The sequence below is a fragment of the Trichosurus vulpecula genome, chromosome 5 (assembly GCF_011100635.1).
Source record: "Trichosurus vulpecula isolate mTriVul1 chromosome 5, mTriVul1.pri, whole genome shotgun sequence".
NCBI classification, from domain to species: Eukaryota; Metazoa; Chordata; class Mammalia; order Diprotodontia; family Phalangeridae; genus Trichosurus; species Trichosurus vulpecula.
Window position 1 is genome coordinate 265,621,436 of NC_050577.1, and position 17,589 is coordinate 265,639,024.

The 17,589-nt window shown below is 39.4% G+C and overlaps 1 protein-coding gene across 2 annotated transcripts in view; it reads right to left on the reverse strand.

The window, feature by feature from the left end:
- LOC118850303 (17-beta-hydroxysteroid dehydrogenase type 6-like) overlaps nt 1-17,589 on the reverse strand; it is a 30,884-nt gene that overhangs the window by 9,291 nt on the left and 4,004 nt on the right. For both annotated transcript variants that reach the window (XM_036759603.1, XM_036759604.1), the window contains exons 3-4: nt 13,849-14,180; nt 6,225-6,483 (exon numbers count right to left, since the gene is read on the reverse strand). In XM_036759603.1, coding sequence (XP_036615498.1) covers nt 6,225-6,483; nt 13,849-14,161 — 572 coding nt within the window. In that variant the 5' untranslated portion in view covers nt 14,162-14,180. The remainder of the gene's footprint in view (nt 1-6,224; nt 6,484-13,848; nt 14,181-17,589) is intronic.

Here is a 17,589-nt window from a genome sequence, read left to right on the forward strand (position 1 = left end):
GATTTCTTTTTTATTAAAAGGGCCATACCTTGACTCACTTCTTAAAGAGGCCTGTCATTCACTGAATGGGTGTTGCCTCACTCAAAGTGAAAATCAAAAAGGCCTTAGCATGAAACAGCCAGGGTCTCCCATCGAATCCTGGGCCATCTCCAGTCATCCTGATGAATATGTCGCCACTGGACCCAGATGGCTCTGGAGGAGAAAGTGAAGCTGGTGACTTGGCACTGCCCTCCCTCACTCAAACCAAAGTCAACTGCAAGTCATGTCATCATCTCCCTGATGTCATGGTCCTCTTCACAACCACAATTAAGTGCCCACTGTTCTTCAGGTACTGTGCTAGGCACTGGGAATACAAAAAGAGGCAAAAGAGAGTTCCTTCACTCAAGAAATTCACAGTCTAATGGGAGAGACAACAGGCCTGCAACTATGTACAAGCTCCCCCAACAAGCCTCTTAGTATTGATTAATTCACTTAAAAACATTATGATATTTTTCCATTTATTTAGATCTGACTTTATTCGCATGAAAAGTGTTTCATAGTTATGTTCATATAGGCCCTGGGTTTGTCTTGGCAAATAGACTTCCAAATATTTTATAGTGTCTACAGTAACTTTGAATGGAGTTTCTCTTTCTATCTCTTGCTGTTGGGCTTTGTCAGTAATGCATAGGAATGCTGAGGATTTATGTGGGTTTATTTTATATCCTGCAACTTTGCTAAAGTTGTTTATTATTTCAAGTAGTTTTTTACTTGATTCTCTAGGATTTGCTAAATAAATCATCATATCATCTGCAAAAAGTGATAATTTAGTTTCTTCTTTTCCTATTCTAATTCCTTCAATTTCTTTTTCTTCTCTTATTGCTACAGCTAACGTTTCTAGTACCAAATTGAATAATAGAGGTGATAATGGACATCCTTGTTTCACTCCTGATCTTATTGGGAATGCATCTAGCTTATCCCCATTACAAATAATGCTTGTTGATGGTTTTAGGTAGTTGCTATTTATAATTTTGAGGAAGGTTCCATTTATTCCTATGCTTTCTAGTGTTTTTAATAGCAATGGGTGTTGTATTTTGTCAAAGGCTTTTTCTGTGTCTATTGAGATGATCATATGGTTTCTGCTAGTTTTGTTGTTGATGTGGTCAATTATGCTAATAGTTTTCCTAGTATTGAACCAGCCTTCCATTCCTGGAATAAATCCTACCTGGTCATAGTGTATTATTCTCATGATAAGTTGCCGCAATCTTTTTGCTAATATTTTATTTAAAATTTTTGCATCAACATTCATTAGAGAAATTGGTCTATAATTTTCTTTTTCTGTTTTGACTCTACCTGATTTGGGTATTAGTACCATATTTGTGTCATAAAAAGAATTTGGTAGGACTCCTTCTTCACCTATTTTCCCAAATAGTCTGCAAAGTATTGGAATTAGTTGTTCTTTAAATGTTTGATAGAATTCACATATAAAACCATCTGGCCCTGGAGATTTTTTTCCTAGGGAGTTCATTGATGGCATGTTCAATTTCTTTTTCTGAGATGGGGTTATTTAGAAATTTTACTTCCTTTTCTGTTTACCTGGGCAGTTTACGTTTTTGTAGATATTCATCCATATTTCTAAGGTTGTCAAATTTATGGGCATACAATTGGGCAAAATAATTCCTAATTATTGTTTTGATTTCCTCTTCATTAGAGGTGACCTCACCCTTTTCATTTTTGATACTGGTAATTTGATTTTCTTCTGTCTTTTTTTTAATCAAATTGACCAACGGTTTATCAATTTTATTGGTTTTTTCATAAAACCAGCCCTTTGTTTTATTTACCAATTCAATAGTTTTCTTGGTTGCAATTTTATTAATCTCTGCTTTGATTTTCAGTATTTCTAATTTGGGTATTTAATTGGGGATTTTCAATTTGCTCTTTTTCTAGCTTTTTCAGCTGTATGCCAAGATCATTGATCTCCATTTTCCCTATTTTATTCATGTAAGCATTTAGGGATATACAACTTCCCCTAAGAACTGCTTTTGCTGCATCCCATAAGTTTTGGTATGTTGTTTCATTATTGTCATTCTCTTGAATGAAGTTGTTAATTGTTTCTCTGATTTGTTCTTTGGCCCACTCATTCTTTAGAATTAGATTATTTGGTTTCCAATTAATTTTTAGCTTATTTTTCCATGGTTCTTTGTTACAAATAATTCTTTTTGCATCATGATCTGAAAAGTGTGCTTTGACTACTTCTGCCTTTCTGCACTGGATTGTGAGGTTTTTATGCCCTAGTACATGGTCAATTTTTGAGTGTGTGCCATGTACCACTGAGAAGAAAGTATATTCCTTTTTATCCCCATTCAGTTTTCTCCAGAGGTCTATCATATCTGCCTTTTCTAAAATTCTGTTTACCTCCTTAACTTCTTTCTTATTTATTTTGAGGTTAGATTTATCAAGTTCAGAAAGGGGGAGGTTGAGGTCTCCCGATATTACAGTTTTGCTGTCTATTTCTTCCTGTAACTCCCTTAACCTCTCCTCTAAGAATTTGTATGCCTTACCACTTGGTGCATATATGTTAAGCAATAATATTGCTTCATTGTTTATGGTGCCTTTTAGCAGGATATAATGTCCTTCTTTATCTCTTTTAATTAAATCTATCTTTACTTTTGCTTTGTCTGAGATTAGGATTGCTACACCTACTTTATTTACTTTAGCTGAGGCGCAATATATTTTACTCCAGCCTTTTATCTTTACCCTGTGTGTATCCCCCTGTTTCAAATGTGTTTCTTGTAAACAGCATATTGTAGGATTATGGTTTTTAATCCATTCTGCTATCTGCTTCTGTTGTATGGGAGAGTTCATCCCATTCACGTTCACAGTTATGATTTCTATCTGTGTCTTTTTCTTCATCTTATTTCCCCCTGTTTATGCTTTTATTTCTCCCTTTCCCCTTCTCCTCCTCAACAAAGTTTTGCTTTTGACCGCCGCCTTCCTCAGTTTACTCTCCCTCTTTATTCCCCTCCCTTATCTTACTGTTTCCCACTTGCTACTTCTCCCCTCCCTTTTGACCACTCCCCCTCCCTTTTCCCCTCTTCCCCTCCTACTTCCCGTAGGACAAGTTAGATTTCTAACCTTATCAGGGTCTGTTATTCCCTTCTTGAACCAGATCAGATGACATTAAAGCTCAAATACTGCTCTTCTCCTTCCCTTCTTTCCCTCTACTATAATATGTTTTTGTGCCTCTTCATTTGGTGTAATTTTCCCTTTTCTACTACCTCCTAACCTCTTCTCTCGTAGCCCTACCTTTACATCTCTTACTTATGTTTTTTATCTTTACATCAGTTAACTTATACAGGCATTCACAATCTACGTGTATCCCTTTCAATTGTCATAATAGCTGTACCATTCTCAAGACTGACATATATACGTATATATATAAAACATACATAAGATGATATAATCCCACATAAAGATGCAAACAACCTGCCCTTATTGGTTAATAAGGTTTGTGGGGGATTTTCCCCCGGTTACCTTTTTATGTCTCTCTTGAGTTTTGCATTTGGAGATCAAATTTTCCATTGAGTTCTGGCCTTTTCATCAGGAAGATCTGGAATTCCCTTATTTCGTTGAATATCCATCTCCTTGCCTGAAAAATTGTGCTTAGTTTTGCTGGGTAGTTGATCCTTGGTTGTAGTCCCAGCTCCTTTGCCTTTCGGAATATCATATTCCAATTTCTCCTGTCTTTTTATGTGGAAGCTGAGAGATCCTGCGTGATCCTGACTGTAGTTCCACGATATTTGGATTGCTTCTTTTTGGCTGCTTGCAGTATTTTCTCCTTGAGTTTGTAGTTCTGAAATTTGGCTATAATATTTCTTGGTGTTTTCAGTTTGGGGTCTCTTTCAGGGGGTGATTGGTGAATTCTTTCAATGACTATTTTGCCCTCTGGTTCTAGGACCTCTGGGCAGTTGTCTTTGATGATTTCTTCGAAGATACTGTCAAGGCTCTTTTTTTCATCGTGGATTTCCGGTAGACCAATAACTCTTAAATTATCTCTCCTGGATCTATTTTCCAGGTCAGTTGTTTTCCCAATCAGATATTTCACAATTTTTTCTATTTTTTTCATTCTTTACATTTTGTTTTATTACTTCGTGGTGCCTCATAGATTCATTAGCTTCCACTTGCTCAACTCTAATTTTTAATGAGTAGGTGTTTTCATTTTGCTTATGAGTCTCCTTTTCCAATTGGTTGATTTTACCTCTCAGGGTGTCATTTTCTCTATTTGGATTCTGAATCTCCATGGCCATTTCACCAATCTTATTCTTTAGGGACCTTTCCATTTTTTCCATGTTTTCTTTTTCCTCCCTAATTTGGTTTTTAAAATCCTCCTTTAGCTCTTCCAGCAATGTTCTTTGGGCTGGAGACAAGTTCACATTATCTTTTGAGGTATCAGATGTATCTATAGGGTCATTGCTGTCCTCTTCCAAATTGGTATTTTGATCATGCCTGTCTCCATAAAAAGAATCTATTGTCCTCGGTTTTTTTGTGTTCTTCTTCATGTTGGTTTGCCTTTTCCTGGCTTTACAACAAATTTCTGCCTTTGGGGCTCAGGGCTCTCTGTCTCAGCTTTCTTATCCTGGGGATTGTGAGTCTAGAATTATAGCCTTCAGTTTCCTGAGGTGTAGGGGAGGGGTCTGACTCCCTGACATCTCACTCCCTATGGGTGCTCTCCAGCACTGTTGCGCTTCAGCAATAGTCTCAGCTGTTTGTTGTTTGATCTGATGTCTCGCACTTCTCCTGGGGGAGCAAGATTACGTCTGGGCTCCTGGTGTTGACCCCTGCCAGCTCTGCCCCTCTGGGACTAATGAACTTCTACTATTTGACCACTGAAGTCCCACTTCTTTCTCCTCTGTTCCAGCGTTCTTTTTTTTTCCCAAGGAATTCTCTGGTTGAGGAGGGGAGGGATTAGAGCCATTATGTCTCCCTGAAGTTCAAGAATCCACGTTTCATTCCTTCGGGCTGCAAGCCTTAGGAGTTGATATTTCACGGCCGGTGTCGTTGCGTTGCCTCTCCTCGCTTACACAGACTGCCGTCCTGTATTGGGAGGCCTGGGGATCTCTGCCGCTTTCAGGCGCCCAGCTTTCTCCCAGCCTGTCTCCCACATGGGTTTCCCTGCCGACCGCTTCCACTTTGGTCTGGAGCAACTCCCCAGGCCGAGCACTCTCTGAGCCTACAGATTCGTGCCTTCGGCCTTTCAGATTCTCCCGGCTTGGAAATTTGCCCCACTCAGACTGCTTGCAGTTTCTAACTCTCTCAAATCTGCTCAAATTCACTTTTTTATACGAATCTGACAGACCTTGTGAGAGAGCTCCAGTAAGACGCTGTTTTCATGCGGCCTTCTTGGCTCCACCCCAAAACATTCTTAATTGACAAATCCAATATCCTTTTTTTCAGTCTTTATTCTTATTGGCATATCTCTAGTATTGGGTACTATTACCAGCACTTACTTCTAGACACTTGCTCTTTCCTGGGTTTTTATGACACTGCTCTCTCCTGGTTTGAGACCTCATTCTGGCCACTTCTCAGTCTCCTTCCCTGCATCACCATACACATCTCACCCCCTTTGTATTGATGTTCTCCAGAGTTCTGTTGTAGGTCCTCTTCCTTCTCTCTATTCTCTCTCTTAGTAATGTAGGTTCAACCATATTCTCTTTGCAGTTGACAGTCACATCTATATATCCACTCCCAGTTTCTCTTCCTGGCACATAATAGGTGATGAATAAATGCTTGTTGATTTGACTGAACTCCAGGCCCATGTCATCAACTGAACACACTGGACTTCTCCAGAGGGATGGGACATCCTACATGTCTCTCAAACTCCATACATCGAAAACAAAATTCATTATCATTCTTCCTAAATCCTCTCCTCTTTGTAATCTCCCTATTTCTGTTGAGGGCACCACAATCCTTCTAGTTACCCCAGATCCCTATCCTGAAGACATCCTCAACTCCTCACTCTCACTCTCTCCTCATATCAAATCAGGTGCCAAGTCTTATCAATTCTACCTTGACAAGATCTCTCAAATCTATCCCTTTCACTTCACTCATGTTGCAGTTGCCCTAGTTCAAGGACTCATTTACTTGAAGAATTGAGATACTCTCCCTGATTCCATTCCCTCTCCCCTGGATGGATGAATGGATAGATGGATGGACAGATGTTTGGATGGATAAAGTATAATGATAGTTACCGCAGACAATCTGAAAAAGCTTCCACTCCATACTTGGAACAGCAGTAGGCTACTGAAAAGAAAGCAAGTCTCCCCATGAAGCTAGAGACATTGACAATCCTCCCCCTGGCTTGCTTCACCATTTGCAGCATGCTCATTGTCACCTCAATTACTCCAAACAGGTTTGTATTCATTGTCTTCATAAGGTTCACCTTGGTCATCAACTCAGTACAAACATCTGGAAAGATAGCTCCTGCATTATTGATGAGGCCCCAGAGTCCTACCAAGATATAAATCAAGATCACAAGTGCCTTAAAATGTAGCGTTAGAAATGGATGTTAGAGCACACCTAAACTAACCTCAGTTATAGACTCTAATATATTCCAACCTTAACCAATTTAATGAGAGGCAATAAAGTACGGTACAGAGAGCCTTGGAGTCAGGAAGGTCTCAGTTTGGGCCTTGCCTCTCATATATATTACTTGTATGATCATGAACATTATCCCTATAATCATTAGATTATTAGCTTCTTGAGGGCAGGGACTTTATTTTGCCTCTTTTTGGATCCTCAGCACTTAACATAGTGCCTACCATATACTAGGGACTTTATAATGTTGATTGATTTATTGATTGAATAAGTTATTCCACCTCTCAGTTTGAAGAAATTTTAAAAGGCTGTAATTTACAAGTGAGTAGCTTATTTCCATTAGCAGTTTCTTTTTTTTCCTCCTTTTTATTTTTTTTTAATTTATTTAATATTTTTAGTTTTCAGCATTGATTTTCACAAGAGTTTCAATTACAAATTGTCTCCCAATTTCTACCCTCTCCCCCACTCCAAGATGGCATATATTCTGATTGCTCTGTTCCTCAGTCAGCCCTCCCTTCGGTCACCCCACTCCACCCCATCCCTATTTTCCTTACTTTCTTGTAGGGCAAGATAAATTTCTATGCCCCTTTGCCTGTATATCTTATTTCCTAGTTGCATGCAAAAACTTTTTTTTGATCCTCTGTTTTTAGAACTTTGATTTTCAAATTGTCTCCCCTGTTCCCTCCCCACCTACCCTCCCTGAGAAGGCAACCAATTCAACATAAGCTACATGCGTATCATTACGTAAAACCCTTCCACAACACTCATGTTGTGAAACACTATCTATGTTTTCCTCCTTCCTATGCTATCCCCCTTTATTCAATTTTCCCCCTTGACCCTGGCATTGGCAGTTTCTATACAAGTGACTTCTCCACACAAATGAAATCACAGATCATAGCCTAATTAATCTATTGATTAATTTAATAAGGAATCTAGCATGCCATCCAGTACAAAAATTCCCTCTTCTCCAAATTTGGAGCCCAGGTCAAGAACATATTTAGAAACACAAAGGTTTACTGCACTATAAAAAATAATGAATATGATTACTACTGAGAGGCATGGGAAATGCTGATACAAAATGAAGTAAGTAAAACCAGGAAAACAATATACAAAACCACAACAATATTGATGGAATGAATAACAACCAAACAGTGGAAACTGAATGGTACATAATTATATTGACCAAGTTTGGCCCCAAAGAAGAGTTGTGAAAAGATACTTGTGTTTCCTTTGCACAGGTAGGGGAATATGGATGTGAAATACTATATATAATGACAGACTTTTAGTAAGTTGCTTAGTTGTGCTAAATTGTTTTCTTTCATTTTTTATTCTTTTTAATAAAGAATGGGTCTCTGGAAGCAAGTGGGTAAGCGGGCAGGTACAGAAATGTGGATGATGTAAACATTTTTAAAATTTAGTTGTTTTTTAAATGGAAAAATAAACTGTTGAAGAGATGGGCACATGAATGCATTGTTGGCAGAACTATGAATAGACAAATACTCTGGGGGGCAATTTGGAATCGTACAAATAAATAAAATGATTCCATTGACAGGCATATATTCCAAGGACATCACTGACCAAAAAAAAAAAAATAAGGTTCCATTTGCACCAAGCTATAGCAACACTTTTTGTGGTAGCAAAGAACTGGAAACAAATTAGATGGCCATTAGTTGGGGAATTTATAAATATAGTGTGATACGTGAATGTAACAGAATATTACTGCACTGTAAGAAAAGACCACTATGTAAAATACAGAGAAGCATGGAAAGCCATGAACTGCAGAAGAGAGCAGAAAACAGTGCCAGGAAAATAATATACACAATAAATACAACAACTCTTCCCTAGTAGTAAGAAAGGTGGGGGTGGGGAAACAGAACACATCTACTGGACATCAAGTTTGAGAAGTCTGAAAGGCAGTTGGAGACACAAAATTAGGAGACAGCACAGAAGTTCAGGCAAGATTGGTAGATTTGAGAATCATTACCATAAATAGAGAGCAATGACAAATAAATCCACGAAAGCTAATGAGATCACCAATTGAAGTAGCATAGAGGGAAAAGAGAAGAGGGCCCAGGACAGAGCCCGAAGGGACAGTTATGGCCACAGGATTTGACTAGGAGGATGATCCAGTAAAGGAAACAGAGAAAGAGTAGCCAAATAGATGTAAGGAGAACTAGGACACAGTGGTGTTTCTGAGAAACCTAGAGGGAAGAGAGTACCAAGGGGAAGAAAGTGATCAACAGTGTCAAAGACTACAGAAAGGTCAAGGAGAATGAAGATTGAGAAAAGGCCTTTGGATTTGGCAATTAGGAGATCATTAGTAACTGGAGAGTGGAATTTCAGTGTGGGAAGCCAGATTGTAAAGGATTAAGAGGAAAGTAGGAAAAGAGACAATGGAGGCACCTATTGTACACAGCCTTTTAAAGAAGTGTAGCTCCAAAGAGCAAAAGAGGTACAGGACAATAATTAATGGGGATCCAAGGATCAAGTGGACTTTTTTTCAGAAGGGAGAAGACACGGCCATATTTGTAGGCAGTAGGGAATGAGCCAATAAGCAGCAAGAAATTGAAAATAAATGAAAGAGTAGGGATGACAGAGGAGGCAATTTGTTGGAAGACACAGGATGGAATGAGATCACTTACACAAGAAGAGGGGTTAGCCTTCATTAAGAGTCAGGCCATTTCATCATGCGAGACAGGGGTGAAGGAGGAGAGAGTGGACAAAGGCACCTGAGTGATAGAAAATGAGTAAGAGGGGGAAAGAGGAAGTTCCCAAGGAATGGCTTGAATTTTTTTTTCTGTAAAATATGAGGCAAGGTTCTCAGCTAAAAGTGGGATAAGTGGGAGCCATGGGAGATTTGAGGTGGGATGAAATGGTTTGGAAGAACTGCTGTGGAGGATGGGAAAGTGAACTGATAAGGGAGAAATAGGATTGCCAAGCAGCAGTGAAGTCCCCATTGAGGTTATGTGACATAAATTTGCAGTAGACCCAGTCATTGTGGTTGTGTAATTTTCTCCATCTTATTCAGCAATATGTGTGTAGGAGTGAAGGTGGAGGATGGAGAGAGTGAGTTCAATCCAACAGATTGATTGGGAGTAAACTACAATATGAAAAGCGGGCTAAGGACTTGATTAAAAACTTTTGTGCAACACGACATAAGTCTGTCTTGTTGAGATACAGCAAAATAAAAGATATTTAGGGGCAAAAATAGACATTTCAATGTTAAAAAGGAAGCCCTTTCAGATATAGAAAAGAAAATTCCACACCTAGAAAAAGTCTAACGCTTAAGTTTTTCAAGTGCCTATGAAAAGGCCAGTGAGACAATGAACTTGCCTGAGTTGTACACACTCATTCCATACCTTTGCCCCCAGCTATTATGGGCAGTGACTAGGTGGCACCAGGCCCAGAGTCAGAAAAATTCTTCTTCCTGAGTTCATATCTGGCCTCAGACACTTACTACCTGTGTGACCCTGGACAAGTCATTTAATCCTGTTTGCCACAGTTTCATCATCTGTAATGGCCTAGAGAAAGAAATGGAAACCACTGCAGTGTCTCTGCCAAGAAAACCCCAAATGGGTCATGAAGAGTCTGACATAACTGAAAAATGGCTAAATAGCAACAAATTTATGACCCCAACTGGAAGGCAAGGGAATAAGTATTTATAGCTTGCTAAAGGATTTAAGCCTGCTTTGGAAAGCACTGGGCTAAGAACTTTTTCTCTAACAAATATTTTGATTCCCCTAACAACCTTGCAAGGTAGTTGCTATCATTATTCCCATTTACAGTTGAGGAAACTGTATTAGGAGGGCAGAGTTTATAATCTCAAAGAGGATCATAAACATGTCTGAAAGGTTCGGAACCGCCGGATATAAGAAACTCAAAGTAAAAGGCAGAAGAATCAAAACATATATTTAGGCTCCACAGTAACCAACCCATGAACCAGCAACCCCATTTTGATATATTGATCAAAAGCTTCCAGGCCCAATAAGTACGCCTTGAAAGAGTAACCAGGAGGCTACAGAGAAGCATGATTGCGTAAAGCAAAATCATGCTTCCCCCTTTATGGTAAAAAGATTACCCACTGGCCTGAAGTCTTTGTTCAGCTTCCTCCCGTAGGTCAGCTCTGCTACTGGCAGCTCCTGCTTCAGCTGTGGCTGTGGCTGTAGCTGCGGCTGTGCCTGTGGCTGTGGCTGTGGCTGTAGCAGCCTCTGGCTCCAACGGGAGCTGCTTTTAACCATCCAGCTTCTGCAGGGGTGTAAGGTATGCCGGGGAAAGCACAGGTTCTTTCAATCTGCTTAAGCAAGGTGAAGGGGTTGACCGGGAAAGCATAGGTTCTTTCCATCAGCTTAAGCAAGGGAAGCAAGGTGAAGGGGCCGACAAGCTTACTCCAGTCCAACATACAAACAGCATTCAGTTCAGGGGAAAAAGCCAAACTAGTCAAGGGCACTTGTTGACTAAGTGCTAAGGAGCCCATTTTTGGTTGCCAATACAGAAACTGAGACAGACAGAGGTTAAGTGAGTTACCAAAGGTCATATTGCTAGTAAACATCCGAGGCTAGATTTGAACTCAAGTCTTCCTCACTCCAAGCCTGCTAGGTCCAATGCTCCATCTACTGTGCCACCTAACTGCCAGAAGTCTGGGGAGTGTAAGTAGCTGAATCTGGACTGATCGCAAGCAAGCAAAGATGATCATAGATTTGGAACACAAAGCCTAAGGCTACACAGATAAGCACCAGGGTTGGTATTTGGATCCTTTTCCTTCCACATCAAATCCCATGCTTTTGCCACCACATATTTCCACCCCATTGCAGAGCAACAGACAGTTGGTACACCCTAGTTCCAACTACGTAAAACTCAACAAGCAATTAATAAATGTCTGCTTTGTGCGAAGTACTATGGATACAATGACAAAAAATGAAAAATATCCCTAATCCCAAGAAATTTGCATTCCACTTGTAAAAGAAAAAGTAGGCTAATTTGAGCAGAAATGGAAAATGCCCACATCCAGAAGGATCATGAAAGGTTACCTGTGTGAGGGGCATCCAAGCTAAGCTTTAAATGATGTTACAAGGCATTAATGCATTCTAGCCATGAAGGACAGACAGCATGTTCATAGGTACAAAGGCAGGCGATAGAATGCCAAGTTCAAATAGGTCAGTTTCTTTCCAATACAGGCTACATGAAAGAAAGTCAGACAATAAAGAATGGAAAAGTAGTCCGCAGCCACTTTGTAAAGGGCTTTACATGGCAAGCTGAGGAGTTTATATCTTATCCCAGAGACAATGAGTCAATGGAGATTCTGGAGCAAGAGAGAGGTCAGGAAGATTATTTTGGTAGCCAAATGGGCAGAGGTACCAATCAAGAGACCACCACCACGATCCAAGAGAACTATTGGGAACCTGAACTAGAGTAGCCAGCCACATGAATGGAGAAGGGAGATATTGATGATGTAGATTTAACAAGACCTGGCAAATGATGGAATATGGGTAAAGAGTAAAGAATGATTCTGAGATGGGCAACCTGGGTGATGGGAAAGAGGATACTGTTAAAGGAGAGAAGGGCTTAGGAGGCCAAATAATTAATTGTTTGGAATATATTTAGTTTTGACAGGCCTAAAGGGCATTCTGGGAAGAAATGTCCAACAAAAGACAGTAAAAAAAAAAGAATTTGGAGGGATGTCTGTAGGCTCCATGGATTTTTTTTTTTGCTTATTCATAATAAAAAAAATAATTGGGCAGGCATAAAAAGAAAAGTGGCAACAAGTTGCTGCCTAAACAATTATCATGCTTACCTTATGATAAAAATCAGTATCTAAAAAATACTTTATAAACTTACTTTCTGAACAATCCTCCTCAATCTTTTTAGTGCTTTAAAGATTATGCCTTGAGAATATTATGAAATACAAAATGGATTATTTTGATTACATTAAATTGAAAAGTTTTGCACAAACAAAGCCAATGCAACCAAGATTAGAAGGGAAGCAGAAAGGTGAGAAACAATTTTTACAGCCAGGGTCTCTGATAAAGGTCTCATTTCTAGAATATATGGAGAACTGAGGCAAATTTAGAAAAATACAAGTCATTCCCCAATTGGTAAATGGTCAAAGGTCAAAATTCATATGAATGGGCAATTTTCAAAGGAGGAAATTAAAGCTATCTATAGTCATAGGAAAAAAAGCTCTGAATCACTATTGATTAGAGAAATGCAAATCCAAACAACTCTGAGGTACCATATCAAACCTCTCAGGTTGGCTAACATGAAAAAACAGGAAAATAATAAATGTTGGAGAAGATGTGGGAAAATTGGAACACTAATGCATTGTTAGTGGAGTTGTGAACTGAACCAACCATTCTGGAGAGCAATTTGGAACTATGCCCAAGGGGCTATAAAACTGTGCATTCTCTCTGATGCAGAAATACCAATCCTAGGTCTGTATCCCAAAGAGATCATAAAAATGGGAAAAGGACCCACATGTACAAAAATATTTATAGTACTCCTTTTTGTGATGGCAAAGAATTCGACATTGAGGGGATGTCTATCAATTGGGGAATACCTAAACAAGTTGTGAATGTAATGGAATTGTGCTATAAGAAATGATGAGTACGCAGACATCAGAAAATCTTGGAAAGATTTATATGAACTAATGCTGAGTGAAGTGAGCAGAACCAGGAGAACATTGTACACAATAACAGCTGCATTGTGCAATGACTGGCTTTGATAGACAGCTCTTCTCAGCAATACAAGAATCTAAAACAACTCCAAAAGACTCGCAATGGAAAATGCTATCCACATCCAGAAAAAGAACTTTGGAGTCTGAATACAGATTGAAGCATACTATTTTGTCTCCTTTTCTTCTGTTATTTTGTTTTGTTTCTTCTTTGTTGTGGTTCCTCAAATTAGTTCTAATTCTCCTTTATATCATGATTAATGTGAAAATATGTTTAATATGAATATGTAAGCAGAGCCTATATCAGATTACACACTATCTTGGGGAGGGAAACTCTTGTGGAAGTGAATGTTGAAAACTAAAAACAAATTAATTAATTACTTTAAAAACAAAAAGATTATGCCTCTAAATCCTCTAATCCCAAGATGGAAACAACACCCCCAAATCCCCACTGCTCATTTTCCAAGGTAAACTGTTGAGCAAATGTAAACAACACAAAAGGCCGTACCTGTTCTCCTAAATAATGAAATGAAGCTTTCAAACGCCACATATCCCTTCTTCATGCTAAAGGATTTAAGAAAAATATTATAATGTCTCTCTTTCATTCATACCTTTATTTCCCACACGCTCCTTCACCCACTGGGCCGCTGCAGTGATGCTCTCAGTCTTGGTCACATCCAGGATCACTGTCTCTACCCTGTCTGAAGTCTCACGCCTCAGCTGCTCAGCCCCTTTCTCTCTCAGACAGGCCGCTAGCCCTCTCAGGCCTTGAAGGTCCAGCTGCTTAGCCAGCAGGTTCCCAAATCCAGAGTCACAGCCAGTGATAAAGACATATTTGTCTCTAAGGTTACTCGCCACCTGCCTCTCCCTGTACCAGCGAAACAAATAATACAGGCCAATGAGGCAGGCCACGTAAAGCCACATGGAAGCAATTGGTCTTTCACTATAAATAAAGAATAAAAAAAAATGTTAATTGCTCTGCTCCCTTCAAGCCTCCACAAGCCATTTTAGGTCCCTAATAGTTTTCTTTTCTACCAGACCTGTGATTTCATTAGTGGAGGACTCCTAGCAAAGAGAGCTACCTTTACCAAGGCAGTACCTACTCAGGACTTGACTAAGTCATTTAGAGGTTAAGTGATGTGCCTAGGGTCACGTAGCCACCATATGTCAGAGAGAAACTTGAACCCAGCTCTCTGAAGCCACTTTAAAGCATTGGACTATATGACTGAGGTCACTCCCCACTGGAAGTTTCCATGATTCTAGTGCCATGTTGATGGGTTCATTCCCTCAATGCTTAGAGAACCTTTGAATTGATTGCATGACATTAGAGACACAGGGCTGCCCAGCATGGCATGCCCTCATTAGAGAAGGTCCTGTGCTCTATGAGCAAAGCAGAATTGAAGTGGCTCAAAAGAAACACTAGATGCATAAATTTAGAAAATCTACACCAATGTTCATGTGGATTATTTGTGCCTAACTTGTGGTAGAACATTCCAAGCTCCTATTGGTCTGATTGGACACTTGGTTCTAACTTGATTCTAACATAGTGATGTCATTTAGGTCCTCTTCAAGAATATGGGACAACAACCAACCCAACCATAAAAATGCTTGGCAGTCATTCATTAGAAACTTCTGTCACTGAAATGCCAAGAATGTTTCACTGCACACCACACTCATGCCATGCCATCCCTACTTATCCTGATCTCAAACTTCAAGAAGACACATGCATATTGTTTTATTCTTTTCTGGTCTCCCTCTCCTTCCCTCTTCTGTGTATTGGGAGGGGTTCATCTACATCCCATCCTACATGAAGACCAAACCCCACCTACCCCCAGCAGATAAAGAGATAGCCTGAATCCCTCTCACTGGTATTACATGGAGTGGAGTGATATGGACCAAGTGTTAGAGATTTACAACCAGGAAGACAAGGGTTCAAACCTGCCCTCTGAAATCTTCCGTAGCTCCATTTCCAGAAACCGGTCATCTAGCTTGCCTCGATTTCTTCAACTGTAAAACTGCAGTAAGAATAGCTAGCAACTACCTCCCACATTTGTTATGAAGAGCAAATGAGATGATGTTTTGAAAAGGGCTTTACAAACTTCAAAGCACTATAGAAATGTTACTATTATTATTAGTTATTATTATGCTGGAAAATGTGCATTTAAAAACCAGAGCATACAGAAACAAAGTCCCTTCTAAGTACCTGATGTTCTCAGAGGCTGAGATTTGTTGAGACTCTTCATTTTTACAAGTAAAAGAACTTAGATAGTTCCAATTTGCATATGGAGTCCCTACAATTCACTGACAAGGAATTCCTGGAGCAGATCAATCCACAGATTCCTAAGGGCCCAGAGGTTAAGGCTGGAATAAGTGCAAAGAAGGCAGACCATGTTACAACCAATGTCTCTGATAAAGGCCTCATATCTAAAATACACAGGGAACTGAGCTGAATTTATAGGAATAAAAGTCATTCCCCAATTGAGAAATTGTCAAAGGATATGACCAGGCAGTTTTCAGAGGAAGAAATTAAAGCTCTCTATAGGCATATGAAAACAATGCTCTAAATCACTATTGATTAGAGAAATGCAAATCAAAACAACTCTGAGGTACCACATATCTCCTGTCAGATTGGCTAACATGACAAAACAGGAAAATGATAAATGCTGGAGAGAATGTGGCAAAATTGGAACATTAATACATTGTTGGTGGAGTTGTGAACAGATCCAGCCATTTTGGAGAGCAATTTGGAACTATGCCCAGAGAGTTATAAAAATGTGCATACCCTTTTACCCAAGCAATACCACTCCTAGGGCTATATCCCAAAGAGATTACACAAGTGGCAAAGCTTTGGACCTGTATGTAAAAAAAAAATATTCATACCTCCTCTTTTTGTGGTGGCAAAGAATTGGAAATCAAGGAAATGCCCATCAATTGGGGAATGGCAGAACAAGCTGTGGTATATGAATGTAATGGAATATAGTGCTATAAGAAATGGGGAAAATATGGACTCCATAATAACCTGGGAAAAAACTACATGATTTCATGATGAGTGAGAGGAGCAGAACCAGGAGAACATTATACACAGCCACAGACATATTGATGCTATGATGACTAACTTTGATAGACTTCCCTCTCCTCAGCAATACAAGGCTCAAAGACAGCTCCAAAGGACTCATGACAGAAAAAACTAGCTACCTCCAGAGAAAGAACTGTGGAATCTGAATGCAGATTGAGGAAAACTATTTACTCTCTCTTTTTTTTTCCTTTTTTTTTTTTTGGTTTTGTTTCTTCTCTCCCATGATTCATTCCATTGGTCACAAATCTTCTTTACGACTTGATTATTGTGTAAGTAAGTTTAATGGTTAGGTTTATGTAGGATCTATATTGGACTGCATGCCGTCTTGGGAGGAAGGGAAACAGAGGAAAGGGAAGAAAATTTGAAACTCAAGATCATGTGAAACTAAGTGTTGTAAACTAAAACTAAAAAATCTAATTTAGAAAAAAAGAAGGCAGACCATGCTCCTTATAGCAATTGATCCCCTAACTAACCCACCTCTCACGAAAAATTTAAAGATATATTTAGGGAGAATAAAAAGATATATTTAGGAGACTAAAGTGGGAAACCTATATGTAAATTGACCAGGACCACCTCTACACAGATTCTTAAACATTGAAGAGCAGAAATATGAATTTTTCAAGAAATACAAAAGCCCTTCAGAAAAAGTTACTATATTAAAAAGTGTATTAATAACAACAATAAAGACAGAAATGTGAAATTTTCTAGCCAACTGCAGCACAAACCTAACATACCTCAAGAATAATAAAGAGCACCAGAGGAAAGAAAGATTTTTTAAAACCTTACAGAACTCCTCCTTTTTCTCATTTAGGATTATCACCAACGTGATCTCTTGGAAGGCTTGGTGCTAGTCATCTAGTCAGAGGAAGAAACCCCTAAACCCAGAATGTTCCTGTTAGAGAAGGGCCAAGGTGGTGAGACCAGGACCAGGGCTACCTACCCGGAGATGAGGTGAGACCTGGACATAGTTGGGGAACGCCAGAGGCTTTTGCCAGGATTTGGGAGAGTAGGGAAGAAGCTAAAACCAAAATGCTAGATATACATGAGGCTCCATACCTGGAGGCTGTGCAGAGACAGGCCTGTGTGGAAGAAAGAGAAAGTCTGCTACTGCTCTTAGGAGGGTAAGAGAAACCTTGACTCAATGCAGCTGGAAGCCCCTTAAAGGCCAGATAAAGTCCTGAGAAGAGAAAGAAATTCTGAAACCATATAGGGGAAAAGCAGATCGCTGAATTCTTTTTCCTGAAAAAAAGTCAAAAATGTAGGCAGACTGAATTTA